Below are 16,914 nucleotides of genomic sequence, written 5' to 3' on the forward strand. Positions count from 1 at the left end.
AAAAAGGCAGTGCTGTCAAATTAAAACAGATTCACTGTTAATGCATTTTAAATATATTATAACTGATACATTATATGATTCTGACAAATTTGGAGTCATGTGGGAAAAGTTTTTGAACACAGTTCTTAAGGCAAGACATTTGATGTACTGCACAGAATGCTCTACAAGTGCCCGAGCTAGGGTTAGGGTTAGGGATTCAACAACACTGAGATATTTTATAATATATTTGCTGTCCTTTACTATGTATATGAAATGCAGGAAAAGTGTTGTTTTGTTGTTTGCTCAAAAAATAAATTGGGCCCAAAATTGCATTTTTTGCAACACCGCCATGCCTGTCAATCAAATATCATCTAAAATCAAAAGTTTGAAAACACACTTTCAACATGCTGAACTCTCTCGTTTCTTGCACTTGTAACTAAACAAAAAGACAAGTGCTGCCAAACTTTCATGTTAATTGTAATCCTAACCTGTAAACAGCACAAATCTTGCTGATTTTAAAAGCCACTTCAGGAGAATGTTACAAAAAAGGCAGTCCTGTCAAATTAAAACAGATTCACTGTTATTGCATTTTAAATACATTATAACTGACTTATTACAGGATTCTAACGAATTTGGAGTCATGTGGGAAACATTTTTGAACACAGTTCTTAAGGCAAGACATTTGATGTACTGCACAGAATGCTCTACAAGTGCCCAAGCTAGGGTTAGGGTTAGGGCTTGAACAACACAGACATTTTATAATATATTTGCTGTGCTTTACGATGTATTTGAAATACAGGAAAAGTGTTGTTTTTTTGTTTGTTTGAAAAACAAATTTGACTCAAAGTTGCATTTTTTGCTACACCGCCACGCCTGTCAATCAAAAATAATAAAATCAAATGTTTGAAAAAACACTTTCTACATGCTGAATTGTCTAATTTTTCCATTTTCAACCTAATAAAATTACATTTAGCCAACTTTAGTGTGAACTGTAATTCTAACACGTAAACATATCTTGCTTCCTTCAAATGCCATTTCCGTTCAAGGTAACAAGAAAAGAAATACTGAAACACTAAAACAGATTCACAGCAGATACGCTTAAAAAGCTTTATAACTGGATTTTTTATGATTCTGATTAATTAACAATAACTTATAGCACAGCCATTAATATAACTGGTCCTGCCAGGCTGGTGTCAAATCTTAGGAATCTGGGTTTATGCAGCTTTATCTACAACTGTTGGATTTCCTGATGGCCAGACTTCAGGTGGTGAGAACTGACAATATCTCCTCTATAGTTATCCTAAATTCTGGAGTTTCCTCAAGGCTGCTATTTTGTTTTTGACACCACCAGTTATTGGACTGATCAGCACCACCAATGAAGTCTGCATATTGGAGTGCGGTGGAGCATCTAACAATGTGGTTCCTTGAAAACCTGGCCTTTAATGCCCGCAAGACAAAAAAAGTCATTGCAGATTTCAGGAAACCTAGAGGGAGTCGAGTCACGTCACGTCACAATCAGTATCAAGGGAAGAACAGTGGGAACTGTAAGCTGCTTCAGGTTCCACGGACTGTAGATCCCTGACGACTTGGGTTGAACTCACCACATGCAGGCCAGTCTGAAAATAGGCATAACAGTACCTCCATTTTCTGCATTGCATAAAGAAATGTGGTATAGGAAAGCAGCTACTCAGAACTTTTTACCACAGCACCATAGAAAGTGCCCTCACTAGTATTAGCACTGTATTGTACTGCAAAGAAATTCTACAAAGGGTTGTGGCTAAAACACAGATGATTACTGAATCTCACTTATCATCAATTGATGAGATCCACACCACCCACTATCACAATACAGCCCAATCCATTATTCAGGATACCAGCCCTCCAGGCCACAAACTGTTCTCTCTCATGCTCTGCACCATCCATGAATCAGATATCACTTATCTAACGACCTGCGTGTTTATTGTTTTGTACTACTACAATATGTGACTGTAATTATTTTTTATTCAGTTGGGTAATGTACTGTGCACATTGTGTGGTGTTGTCTTTTGTACTGCTCTCCCTGCCCCTGCCAGAATTGATTCTGGTCGCTTGCAGGTTACAACACACACACGACCACTTCCTTGTGCCAACTCCACCACCAGATCCACTGCATGTGCGGAGTTTTACATTGTCTAGATTTCAGAGAAGGAGGGGTGGGGTCACTTCTCGAATCAGCTCAGTGTTATCATATTTTTAGCAAAATGAGTATTGTATAAATGGCACACCAAGACATCAAGACTAGTGTTTAAGACGACATAACATGAATTAGTGAATCTTTTGCTTCACAAAAATCTGAAAAACAATCAAGGGTAAATTGACATGAATGCCACAGAGCCTTAATTAAAAAAAAATCTTAGGTACAATCGGTTAGATTGAAAAAATCAAAAGATGTTCATCATTGGTTTGGGCTCCTTTATTTCCAACAAAGTTATAAGCTTTCAATAAAAAGCCCATTACCAATGTCTTTTACCACAAACATCATAAAAGCAGGATTACGTCATTTTCTGTGCAATGTATTGCACTTCAAACAGTACCCCAAGATGCAAGATTCAGATACTTTTGAAGGACATCACTTCGTTACTACTACCTACAGTATGCCAGGAGTGGCCCTTGTCCTGGAGAGCCACAATCCAGAAGGTCTTTAATCATCAGTTTGTAAACACTTGTCACACTTTAGTTTTCAACAGCTAAGTAAGAGATTTGTACAATTATACTAGTTTAAGAATTATTAGAAATGAAAATAATAAAAATACTAAAACTCTGGCTCTCAAGAACAAGGATATTTCTAACTTAACTGAATCAAACTAGATTTTAGGACATTAATCAAAGTCCATGTGTTCCAAGTCTTTACAAATACTACTGTATTAGACCTGTTGACTCCTGGCTTTCTAGGACCATCGTGACTTGACAAACTTTGACATAGGCCTAAAAGGCATTGGTAAATTGCTGGAAATATCATCTACAAAGTTGTTCAGCAAAGCAGATGAAAATATAAAAACCTTTTCACCACCAGTAAACAGCACTTTTTTTTTTGCTTTCAAAAAAGAGTTATTTTCCCAACACATCAACACAACGTATCTGAGAGATACATGTTTTTTAATCTTTGACAAGTGTTTTCAACTGTAATTTTATATCTAGACATGAGTTATGCTTTCAGTTTAAACAGGTATCAAAATAAAGTCAATATCAAAACCAACAATTGTAAAAATCCCTCATCAATTCAAAAAGGGTGATGGGGGCTGTCTCTTTTGAAGAGTTAATGCTGAAATAATATCACATTCAACCAAAAATCTAATTTCAAAATCAGCAAATTGAATCCACACACCACTTTGTGACAAGTCATATACCATATTAACTGCTGGAAAGGCTAGGCCACTGTCGAAATGCATGCAGCAAAACATTTTGGTTTATTCACATCAGCACCTCAAGGGAAAAAGAGGTGGTAAAAATTTGCACACTTCTTTCTGGCAAATGGATGACTGTGTGCAAAAAACTGAAACCAGCATTGACAGGCATCACTTGTTTCTCAGGAGGGTGAAACACTTCAGTCAAGGTTTTCAGACAATGGAGAGGGGAAATCTTAACCTAAGAAGTGAAATAAAAAAACAATCCCAACAATCCCATAATTTTCATGGGCATCAAATTACAATATTTGGAAAAAAATAGTTTCTTCCTTGTGAACAACTTGCTTTTTTAATGTTGAAAACTACATTATACATAGATGAAAAGTTCAGCTCACTCCAGAGGAATTAAGTCCCTCATAAAGGAACATTTTACCTTAAAACTACAAAACAAAATCTGTGTTTTGGGAAATATCTTCTGAGAAGTTAAGATAGAGAAATAGTGGATTTTTAAGATACAATTAAAACAAAAAACATGTGCATGACTGCTGTTTTTTTATTAAACCTTTTCTGAAAGCTTCTCTTCACATTTTAAGAAATCCTAAACTCAGGGGATTACTGGCATCAGTTGTAAAATACTGGTTGAAATCCATTCCAGTTCAGAAGACTTTATCCAGTCCGTCAGCAGCGTAGTTGTTAGGAAACAAAAGAAAGGAGCAACGTGTCTATTAGTCTTTCAAGCTCTCTCACAGTTTCTGGTTTGTTTCAGGTATTGTGTATGAAAGGAGTCTCTGTCTCTCCCGTCCACATTCTGGCTCTTTCCATAGTGCCCTTTTCTCCTCTTTGTATGTACTGCGCAGCACAGCAGAACTCTGGCTTGGCAAATCCCCACTATCTGTAGCTTCTGGAGCTGGTACACGAAGATGACGACCCATCTGGAAAGGAAGCAAAAAGGCACCACATAACGTATAATCTGATCTTAAATACCCTCATCCTTCACCATCATTTTTTGTATTTCTCATTTCAATTTCTTTTCAATTTCTTCAATTTCACTGTAAAAAAAATCTAATTATAAAATGTGCACTTAATAATAATAATTGCTTACACTTATATAGCGCTTTTCTGGACACTCCACTCAAAGCGCTTTACAGGTAATGGGGACTCCCCTCCACCACCACCAATGTGCAGCATCCACCTTGATGATGCGACGGCAGCCATAGTGCGCCACAACGCTCACCACACATCAGCTATCAGTGGGGAGGAGAGCAGAGTAATGTAGCCAATTCATAGAGGGGGATTATTAGGAGGCCATGATTGGTAAGGGCCAATGGGAAATTTGGCCAGGACGCCGGGGTTACACCCCTACTCTTTTTGAGAAATGGCCCGGGATTTTTAATGACCACAGAGAGTCAGGACCTCGGTTTTACGTCTCATCCGAAGGACGGCGCCTGTTTTACAGTATAGTCACTATACTGGGGCATTAGGACCCACATGGACCGCAGGGTGAGTGCCCCCTGCTGGCCCCACTAACACCTCTTCCAGCAGCAACCTTAGTTTTTACGAGGAGGTCTCCCATCCAGGTACTGACCAGGCTCACACCTGCTTAGCTTCCGTGGGTTACCAGTTTTGAGTGGCAGGGTGATATGGCTGCTGGCACTTGAAGCATTAACAGATAAAACTTTAACAGCTAAAACACTGCTATAATAATGAGCATAACAAACCGACATTTTGTTATTTCCTGAATCCTGACAATCTCTTTCTACAGGTCATAAGTGTCGTTGTATTACAAAAGGCATTATGTTTAAGTAGGTCAGGAAAACAGTCCATCTCGGGTGTCCCCCTGCTCCTAATTTTGGAAGGAGAACACTTACAAAGGCAGAGAGAAGATACAGTATGTAACTTACTGTAGGACAGTTCTTCACCAGCCCTCTTCCGAGACTGATCACCCCTTCAAAACACACAGAACAAGGCAATGCATGAATTTACAAGTAACTCTGCTAAAAGTAAAGACAAGAAGCAACAGAGAACTGTAATGATACTGTGGGTAACCAGTGAAAAAATGTTCTTGGAAGTGCCCTGTATTCCAGTTTTTTACTATTAATAATAATAAAACACACTCGATTTTATCGTCAGCTCTGAGATGTGCCACCAGAGATTGTTTCGACATGCATAGTAATAATTTAATTCAGAATCCAAAACACATAAGAATACTTTTCTTGTTACTCTGTGATTGCATTTCTGTTGCCAACAATGCAATGCAAGACAATGCAAGAAAGAAATAAAAATGATTTTATATGGTGCGGAAATGCAGGGCTAAGCTAAAACCATATTACCCAGTCTTCCTACAATTGGCAATAGCTTTTCAAACCATGAAAAAGGAAGGATAATGAAAGAAAAATGAGTGGTGCCAAATTATAGCTGATTATGGCCATAGAAGTGACTAAATCATAGTTGTACATTACACTTGCTTTTCTGACAGGAAAGGTACATACAGTACATGTAAATGACTCCAGTGGACTTGTTAAGCTTATTACAGAGGTTTGCATAACAAAGACAGAAACGATTTAAAAAAAGCTACTGTACCTGTCTTATTACTGTTATTTTCTCTAGCAAAGTTGCATCAAGTTAAGAGTAATACAAGAGAACAATTTTGTTAAATGAGAAAAGTTTTGTACAGAGAACATTGCAACACAGGCTCAGGGCTCACTGCTTCTGTGTGTTGGGGGACATTTATTTTTGTTTAAACTGCTTTGATGTTGTCAGCCTCACTGGGTCTTGATATTTTTTCTAGAGGGTGCCAAATGTCCCTCTGATCTGTTATCAGTCATATAACTAAAATAATCAGATATAAATTATATTATATAATAATTTTATATAATTTTAATGGGGACATCCAAAGGTGCTCTATAATTTAATGCCTAATTAAAACCTTCAGTGAACTGCAAATTAATTGCATCATAAAAATAAATCCAAATGTTCTGATTCCTGTTAATATATACACTAATAAAAAATATACAGGCAGTGTATATGCATGTGTAAACTTGCAATAATGTGAATTATATATTGTATAATATATAAGTTTAATTTTAAATTTCACAGAAATCACAATAAATTACAAAACTATTCCTGCAATTAAAAAATTCACAAGCTTTAATATTATTACAGCATTACCACGACATTTATCTTGTACAGTTCTGCTCTGGCACTCATCTAAGTAAAACCCTCTTTACATGTTTTTTTTTTATTTTATGGTGCAAATAATTCAATTTATAGGGGTGCATGGCATCATGGCAGTTAGCACCACAGCCTCACAATTCCAAGATCCTGGCTTCAGGCATGCTGGGTGCACATTCTTCCTGAGTTCTTTAACCTGTCATATTGTCCTTCCAGTACAGGTGCCTGCTTGTTGCAGTAGTACCCGTCAGGATAAGCAGCTACTGTACCTGACAGTGGATAGACCGAAGGATATTTCATCTACAAAGCTGCCAGTGAGACAGCAAGCAGGCGCTACAGCCCTTACCTAGTGAATCCATTCTGGACAAGTTCCCTTTGGAGCTTCTGGTCCTGTGCTGCATACTCTGACAGTTCTGACTCCAGTGCTGGAGGGAGGATATTGGGAATAAAGCTGGAAAAAAGAACTGGGGCCAGTTGTACCCAGTCTGGAAAACAAAAAAAAAAGTTTTATTGCACAGAAATATGTGAGCACAGGAGAATATAACTACAAAGGGAGTAGAAAGTAATTTAGATGAACAGCAATTGTTGACTACAAATCATGTTTAAGTGAATCTGCATTCTTAAGGCATTTCATTTTTATCAATTTGATTAAACATGCTGAAGACCAAATAACTCAATTTGCACCACAAATTCTTTCCCGTTTAAGCCTTTACCCATTAATCAGAAGATACATTCCTGAGCCTGATGGAGGTATTTTGCTAAACCTGTGATTTCTGCGGCAGTAGAATGACACATCCTATTACTTTTAATAAATGTTTGTCCTCAAGATTAAATAGCTAAATCAAAGTACTGTATCAGAAATCACAATCTCCTCCATATGTATAATTAAAAACTGTACTTCTGGCTAAAGACAAGATAATTATGCTACCATATACAGTATATTAAGAACCAATGTGCTGGTTCACGGGACATTCTAGGACAAGGGTCTGCAACTCGAGTCGTGGAAAGACACAGAGACTTCAAGTTTACATTCCATCCAAGCTCTGGATGACATAATTGCATTAATCAGTCACTTAATTGATATGCTTTCCGTATCACTGGTCACTGAGCACTTAGAGCTGCCGATAAAACCTGTGGGACTATGGCTCTCCAAGACTGGAGTTTCAGATGCCTATTCTAGGCCCATGATAAAAAGGAACTGGAATTTCAATAATGCAGTACTGTGAAGTATGAATCATTGTGGGTCCTTTCAGTGTTTAACAATACAATTCTGCAATCATATTCCAAATAATATATCAAAATAAGAATTAGATAGAAAACAATGTTTCATATCTAGTTGTGAGAAATGAGAAAGAGAAGGAAATCACCATAAAGCTCTATCAAAATCTATCAGACAGAGCAATTGCTAGGCTGGTAAAGGAAAATACCGTAATAATGGCTCCAAGTATCAATTCGTTTTTCAGAACAGAGCCAGGGGGCTAAAATGGAGGCATTGAAATTTGTCAACGGACTTAAAATTTAATAGTTACTGGGCTATTTGTTCCATCACATTCTGAAAGAAAATGGACACTTAATCTAGGATTCAAATTTCAGTATTTTCCTCAGAAAAAATAATTTTCCCCGAGGGGTGTTACTATCTTGAGAAATAAATATCCCTAGAACATCTTAAGAAACCCTGAATCTCTGTTGATAAATCTAGTCTTCGGTGACTATTAATTTATGCAGAACAATTCTAGTTACTAAGAATACATTATGTTAAAATTCATACAAAGTACTCTTATGAAGTGCGCATTTATTATAAAACTTTGAAACTGAGACAATAAAAATAGCATATTGAACATGCAGAAAAAAAACATGTAAGTGGCAAATACATTTCTGTTATGTTTTAGAACATAAAACATAAAAACAAATAAGGCTATTTGCTCCATCCTGACTGTTGGGTAGTTAGCCGTTAAAGTTAGCAGTTCTATTAAATTAAAGACTTATATATGTATTCCTTATTTGACATTTTATTGTTTCACGTATGATTTAGACATTGTCTTACATTATAAAATGATTTCATTTTCCTTAATAAAAGCTACCTCTTTGTATAATAATTTTATCTCATAAAAAGGGGACAAAGCAACAACTCACATATTTATACTATTTGATAGTACTGACATCAGGTTACCATTCAGTTGCAGTATTTAAGCATAGTTTAATATAATCAAATATAAATTTATCAATTCCTAAAAAAAAATTCTTTACACATTATTATATTGAAATAATGGGTAAAGCTCTCTTGATAATGTCCTGAATTGCACTGCCATAATAAAAATCAAAAGTAATCTTCCAATCAGTCTTATCTGAAGAGAAATACAAAAGAATGGTAAGAGCACGTGGCCTTTCTTTAATCTGCCACAGTAATAGACCTTAGAAATATAAAGACTAAAATCTAGTATTTGGGGAAGGTGTGTTCATCCTTTTCATGTGAAGTTAGGGTAAAGAGAAATATTGGTTCCCACAGTATATTAATTTGTTGTATTTTGAATGCCTCTCAGGAAATATGAATATTTTACTCAGGTGTTTACCAAGGAAGAAACTGACACAGGTATTGTTACAGGTTTAGCAAGAAATTTCTATACAGTATTGAAAACAGAAAAAGGAAGACATCATGCAGGTATTAGAAGCACTCAAACAAATCTCTAGTTCCTGATGGTACTCAACCAGCATCAGAGAAGTTATTAATATACTGTTAGAAGAACACTGCAAACTGGTACTCAGGAGAGGGGTAATTCACTGGAAAATCGCTAATGTAGCAACCATCCATAGAAAAAAACTCATCCATTTAATTGTAGACCAACAATATTTCACTTCAATTAGATGTACGTTTATGAAAATTATAATTATAGCTAAACTAGAGGATCACCTGTAGGGCAATAGGATTATTTGGCACAGCCAAAATGGATTTAGAAAAAAAACATTATTTGTGCATGCTCAAATAATTATTTAATTCCTTGATAAAGCACAAATAGTAATTGGGTCAAAGAAAGCATATAATATTCTATATTGAGATCTTTTTTCTTTTAAATTTAAAAGCTTCTAAATTTTGTACAAGGATTACCACTCTGTATACAGTAGATTTTATTAACTTAGACTGTTAGTACAGTTAGCTAACTCGCAAAGTTCACAGATGATACCAATATGGAAGGAAATTCCAAAAGATATAGACACAATTCATGACCCATAAAACATTCTGTGCAGAGGAGCGTGGGGTGTTACTATAAGGTAGCTGAAACCAACGAGAAATAATTAATGTTAGTCTTATCTGGAACAGAGATAAGTCAACCCAGGAGAAAAACAAACATCAACAAACTTTACTTCAACTTTATCACTGAGCTAGAAGGATGTTAATATCTTGGATGCCTTCCTGAAATTTTCCAGCAAATTTCAACTCAGAGGACTATTTTAGTATAAGTTGTGAAACAAGGACATGAGAAAATTAAGATAATTCTTCCAGGACTAAAAAACAAGAGGCATTTCTTTATAGAAACTGCTGTACAGTAGCCATACTACTGTTGATTTTCTGGAATAATTTTACAAATGGGATAATTTTACAGGTTTACAGATCAATAAGCTATTAGAAAAAAAAAACGAAGATAAGGTGAAAGGCCTCCCCTCATTTTTAACCTTCCTTTCATTCTTTGAGCTTAACTGAATGGTATGCTAAATCAATCTGGGAAAAAAGTGTTATAATTGGACAGTGTGGACAATGGTACTGTACCACTCCATTTGCAAACCTAAAATTAAAATATAATAAATTCAATAATAATAAAACAATTCAATTAAACCTGACATAATTCATTCAATCTAAATGTAACAGAAATAGCTATAGACCTAAAAAGGCTCAAACAGATACCAACAGCCCCACTGACACAGCCATAGGAACAGTATCAAACTGTATGAAAAACATTTCTGGGGAGAAAATATAAGAGCCCTGCAATAGTTAGCACAAATAGGAACAATTATTAATGGACTAATCAATGAAAAGTACTGGAGCAATACACTCCTTTCCACACACTGTCAATTGTCTCCCTTCCTCTACATCAATTACTGTGGCAAACTACACAGTCAATCTTCTCCCTGTCTTTTATATCTGTAGTTCACGGAATGCTTCATTTAGCTCCAACAACTACCGAGATGAGGAAAGTGATTAGGAATGAATAGGTGATAAAACAATGGCTAAAATAACTAAATAAATATCTTCAGTATCTAGAACAAGGGGATGTTTTAATCATCATTTTCCCTGACTGAAGCTAGGGAAGCAGTCCCCTGAAGGATTTTTCCAAATTTATTAAAGCATTGTCCCTCCAGTAAATATCTCTGAATGGTGTTTTTTAAAATTGGAGTGACCTGGGATAGAAATCTATAATAAGCCCACTACATGACAAAGAGCACCAAAAACCCAAATAAAAGTCATTTCCAATCAATAATATACAACACAGGCCTTCAGAGTTCTAAATCACAGTACTCCTGAAAAACCTTTTCAAAAAATTAAAAACCTATTTTAGAGGTAGATTTTGCAGTTTTCCAGAATTTGGGTATATCTGTGTTATTCTCAATACTTTGAGCCTGGTTATTATTTCTGTGATCACAGACTTTAATAATTGTTTAGACCATCAATACATTTATGTTATTTTTATCCTCTTTTATACAGTTTGTGGTTCATAACAGATTCCTTAACTCAATGAAGAAGACACACACAAAAACGTTCTATCAGTACTGTTAACCTATTTCCAACCTAAATCTTGAATACATCACAAAGCCTGGTCTCATCAGACCCTGTTCATAACTAACATTACATAAATCTAAGGAAATTAAGACCCGGCTATACTGTATGTCTACTCCTTATTATTAAAGTACAGAAAAAACCTTACAGTTTTATGGATTAATGGGGGAAAGGGGTTTCCATTATTGGTGTTAAGTCACAAATGACATTTTTAAAGTCCAAAAACATACTATTGTAAGAGAAAACAAAATATATATACTATTACAGTTTTAATTGACTGAGAGGTGTCTCTTAGATTTTAGATGAAGTTTGTGACACTTGGAAAAGTAAACACTTCTAACTTCAAAGCAGAGAGGATATCTGAGGTGGGGGGGTCCCTTGAACAGAAACAATTGTAAAGTTTACCTTAGTATACCTAGGTTAGTTGTGGGTTAATGATTTGCAAGGAGCAATACAGACACACACAATATAAGATCACATGAAGAGAGAGAGGAGGGGAAGAAAAGAGAAGCAGGCAAGAAGGAGAAGAGAGAGGAGTCCAGAGGAGGTGGGAGCTTGTGCCAGGCGAGAGCCTCTACCTGATCATCCAAACCAAACCTGTCTGGAGCTAAGTCTTTGAACCTTGTTAGAGAAAGTGTGCTTTTCTGTGTTTTTAAGAAGACTTGGGTTTCCTGGGTAAAAGATACCTCAGTTAGAAACGTCTTTCCTGCTTAGGGTGCATTTTTATGGATAGGGATATAAGCTCCCAGTTATTTTGTGACATCTGGGGTGCAGAGAGAGAGATTTAACTGCAGGTTGCATTGTATTTAGTTAGAAGGCAGCTCATCTCTTATGGGGCCTCTGTAGGCAATATGAGTGTAATGCTTAGTAGCAGTCTGGGGTTTTCTCAGAATGTTAGGCCTTTGAAATGCCTTATTTGTAAATACTGTACATAAATTAACTTGTGGGTTGTTATGTGGTGTGTAGTGTAGTTTGTGTTTTGTTATTGTAATAAATAATTGTTTAACCAAATGTGCCTGGATTATTACTCCTCTCACCAAAGCTGTGCGAGAGAACAAAGAATTCACGCACCTCTAATTATACCAGCTACTCTGGTATATTGCTAGAAATCACTTACAATTCGGGGGTTATGAATAATTATTTTACTTACTGACTAAACCGCTCAGTCAAATCCTGATTTTCTCCAATTTTGGTAACAATATTATATATGCTAACAGGATCTATTGACATTACAAAGAAGCAATGCTATCCACTGTGCTGCCCCATCATAAATACACTAGCTATTTATTTCATGCTGCATCACTGCCAGGTGAGCTGAACATCTTCTACAACCACTTTGAGATTCAGAACACTAAGCTTGCTATCAAAGCTACCAGAGAACCAGAAGACCTTTTGTCACAGCTTTCAAAACAAGAGGTGTGTAGAGCCTTTAAAGGAGTGAAAAACCCACAAGCAGCAAACCCAGATGGCATTTTTGACCTTGTGTACTTAAAACCTGTGGCATTCAGTTATAAGTTGTATATAAAGACATTTTTAATTTCTCTCTCTACAATCAGTCATGTGAACAAGGTAATGTGAGTGCATTCAACACCCAGTGGACCCCACTTCTATGATGATGAAGTGTCTGGGAAGACTAGTAGTGAGACAAAAAAACTGCATGATCCTAGACTCCCTTGATGCACTTCAGTTTGCTTCCTGCTCAAATGAGTCAGATATTATTGCTGTATCTTGTTGTATTGCTGTATAGCACTACATACTGTATTGCCCTTGAAAATGTAAACAGGGGCAGTAATGTAAGTAACATTTTCGAACAGTTTTTTAAATCAAGGTTGTTAATCTAATGCATGCTCTAGAAGTGCAAAAGGTAAGCTTATGGATGGGGTCTGAACAATCAACAATTTTTGCAATACATCCGCAAAAAATAAATTTGGCCCAAATATGTAACTTTTCCTAAATCGCACATACACTATGTCAAAAATCATCAAAATATTGAAAACACACTTTCTACATTTTTTGCTGCACATTGGTGGTGGTGGAGGGGAGACCCCATTACCTGTAAAGCGCTTTGAGTGGAGTGTAATATTGTTATTCTTCTTATTATTATTATAACATGCTAATTTCTCTAACTTTTTTCCCTTTAAACCAAACAAAAAGACAAGTTTAGCCGAACTTTAGTGGTTATTGTAATCCTAACCTGTAAACAGAACAAATCTTATTTCACACGCCATTTCAGGTGCAAGTTACAAAAAAACAATACTGTCAAATTTAAGAAGATTTACTTTATATATGCTTTATATGATTCTGACAAATTTGGAGTCATTTTTGATCACGTTTTTTTAAGGCAAGGTTTTTGATATATGTTTGATATATGGTATCCTGAATAATGGATTGGGCTTTATTGTTATGGTGGATGGTGTGGATCTCATCAATTGATAAGTGAGATTCTCTAATCCTCTTGTGTTTTAGCCACAACCCTTTGTAGAATATCTTTGCAGTACAATACAGTGCTAATACTAGTGAGGGCACTTTCTATGGTGCTGTGGTAAAAGTTTCTGAGTAGCTGCTTTCCTATACCACATTTCTTTATGCAATGCAGAAAGTGGAGGTGCTGTTGTGCCTTTTTTCAGACTGGCCTGCATGTGGTGAGGTCAAGCCAAGTCGTCAGGGATCTACAGTCCGTGGAACCTGAAGCAGCTCACAGTTCCCACTGTTCTTCTCTTGATACTGATTGTGACGTGACTCGACTCCCTCTGGGTTTCCTTAAATCTGCAATGACTTTTTTTTGTCTTGCAGGCATCCAGGGCTAGGTAATCAAGGAACCACCTTGTTAGATGCTCTACCTGATATGCAGACTTCATTGCTGTTGCTGATCAGCCCAATAACTGTGGTGTCATCAACAAAATTCTTAATATGGTTGCTGTACAGTCATAGGTGAACACGGAATACAGCCAGGGACTGAGCTAGCAGCCTTGAGGAAGCTCCAGAATGTAGGATAGCTATAGAGGAGATATTGCCCCAACTAGCTCTGTTGGTAGAGCACAATACTCATAATCTCAGGATAGTGGGTTCATGTCCCACGTCGGGCACCAGGTCTTCCATGTAGGAGGTTGGGCACAAGGCTAACAACCCTGTCCCATGAAAAACAAATGTTATGCAAAAAGCAACAGGATGAACAGGATGTGCCTACATGCCGGAAGGCATAATGAGCTAACATCAACATCCACATAGAGGAGATACTGTTGCAATTTTCACCACCTGAGGTCTGCTCGTCAGGAAATCCTACATCCAGTTGTAGATAGAGCTGCATAAACCCAGATTCCTGAGCTTTGGCACCAGCTTGGCAGGACCAGTTATGTTAATGGCCGAGCTATAAACTATTGTTAATTAGTCAGAATCATAAAAAGTTCCAGTTATAAAGCTTTTTAAATGTGTCTGCTGTGAATCTGTTTTAATGTTCCCGTATTTCTTTTTTTGTAACCTGCAACTGAAATGGCATTTAAAGGAAGCAAGATGTGTTGTTTAAAGGTTATGATTACAGTTAACACTAAAGTTTGGCTAAACTTGTAATTTTGTTTGGTTTTAAGTGCAAAAAAATGAGAAAGTTTAGCATGTAGAAAGTGAGTTTTCTAACTTTTGATTTTGAATCATTTTTGATTGACAGGCACGGCACGGTAGCAAAAGCTGCAAATTTGGGCCATTTTGTTTTTCGAGGAAACAACAAAACAAAACTTTTCCTGCATTTCAAATACATCATAAAGCACAGCAAATGCATTATACAATGTCTAGGTGTTGTTCAAGCTCTAACCCTAACCCTTACTTGGGCTCCTGTAAATCATCAAGTACTGTACAGTACATCATGCATGACCTCACATGACCTCAAATTTGTCAGAATCATATAAAGTATCAGTTAGGAAGTATCTGAAAAGTATTAACAGTGAGTGTGTTTTAATTTGACAGTACTGCCTTTTTTTGTAACATGCACCTGAACTAGCTTTGTGCTGTTTACAGGTTAGGATAACAATTAAACTGTTCTCTCTTATGCTCTGGCAAGTGGTACTGCACATTTAATGCCTCAGATATCACTTGTGTCCTTGTCCTGTGTGTTTATTGTCTGTACTACTATATGATTGTAATTTTTTTTTGTTCAGTTTGGTCATGTACTGTGCACATTGTGTGGTGTTGTCTATTGTACTGTATACAGCCTGAGAGAACAGTGCCAAAAAGAATCCAAATGTACCAAATGTATGACACTCCTCTCTCATGTGTCATAAATAATACTGAAGCATAGGAAACACAAACACCACTCATTCTAAGCAATTAACCTACCACTATAGCGCCCCATTAATATTTCTAAATTTAGTATTGTAGTATTTTGCATTGTTTTATAGTTTGTGCATTTCATCATTATTGCTGGGAAAGAGTCATATTTCTGATTTCACATACATAATACCCCTTGAGCAGATTTTGTCCATAAAATCCAAAGTCCATGAAACCGGATGTACAGCATACTGTATACACACATACAGATTATAACACAATCCTCCAGCAGAACATACCCAAAGATAAAGCTGAACCTGAACTAAAACTAATTCAGCTAATTAATGAAGCCAGAACACAAGCTGTGATGTTTGCATCAATCTTTTTTTACAGTATTATGCCTCATGTTTTTGTCCTTTCTAGTTTCATTCAAACATACTAAGGTAAGAGTTATGTTTCTCTCATATTAATCATTTCAAAGTATTTTTAAAGTAATTTTTCAAGCCTGGTCTTCAAATCTCATTACCTGCTTTTCACATTTTTGGCTATTTATTTCTTTTACTCTTCATAGCATCTGTATCTACTGTATAGTCTAGATTTATTAGGGTTGCTGTTTAATATGTTCTGGTTCATAATAAAAGATAGAGTAATACGGAAGAGGCAAAAACATCCATTTGAAACAGTTGTGTCTGGATGAACCTGTGTGTATATTTTTTCTTCCAATATTATACATATTATAGGCAAGGAGCTGTAAGAAATGGTATATGTGAAGGCCTACCTATATATCTCTTCTTATTGTTTTACTTACAATCAAAGTACCACAAAGCCTTAGCATTCATGGATTTCAGATGAAAAAAGGATGCTATTTAGCATTATTCTAAGAATAAAGTAAAAAAAAAATCAGAAGTTAAAAGGTTAAATTTCAGCTCTAGAAAAAAAATCAAACATCAGTCTACACAAAGAAAATAGGTATTGCCTTACAGTTGGATATTGAGCTGTTGGTCAAATGAGTGATTTCTTGAAGCTGAAATATGAGAACACATCCTCCAGCTGCGCCTCCCCAAAAGCATCAAGATCATTAATACATGAGCCAAATTATTACCACTCGGGATCTAAAAAAGCCTTCCTTTCACTCGCTGCCTCATTGTCTTCTATTGTCTTCTTAAGTACTGTATCCCACTTTTAATTACAGTCTGGCTGCACTGGAATATACCATGACCATTTTCTGGACGTGAGGGCAATGATCATAAAGCATCAACACAACGATTTGTGCATGGATCTAATCAGTACATAAACTGTACTGCCATCTGAAGAAATTTAAACTCTTCCAAGTATAAGACAAGACAACAGATGAAC

At 36.2% G+C, this 16,914-nt stretch overlaps 1 protein-coding gene across 2 annotated transcripts in view; it reads right to left on the reverse strand.

Annotated features, from left to right (window-relative positions):
- Positions 1–2,416: 2,416 nt before the first annotated feature.
- Positions 2,417–16,914, reverse strand: part of cacul1 (CDK2 associated cullin domain 1) — a 57,916-nt gene continuing 43,418 nt past the window's right edge. For both annotated transcript variants that reach the window (XM_069189090.1, XM_069189089.1), the window contains exons 7-9: positions 6,880–7,018; positions 5,264–5,307; positions 2,417–4,294 (exon numbers count right to left, since the gene is read on the reverse strand). In XM_069189090.1, the coding sequence (XP_069045191.1) occupies positions 4,251–4,294; positions 5,264–5,307; positions 6,880–7,018 (227 nt within the window). In that variant the 3' untranslated portion in view covers positions 2,417–4,250. The remainder of the gene's footprint in view (positions 4,295–5,263; positions 5,308–6,879; positions 7,019–16,914) is intronic.

The sequence above is a fragment of the Lepisosteus oculatus genome, chromosome 4, assembly GCF_040954835.1.
Source record: "Lepisosteus oculatus isolate fLepOcu1 chromosome 4, fLepOcu1.hap2, whole genome shotgun sequence".
Taxonomy (NCBI): Eukaryota; Metazoa; Chordata; class Actinopteri; order Semionotiformes; family Lepisosteidae; genus Lepisosteus; species Lepisosteus oculatus.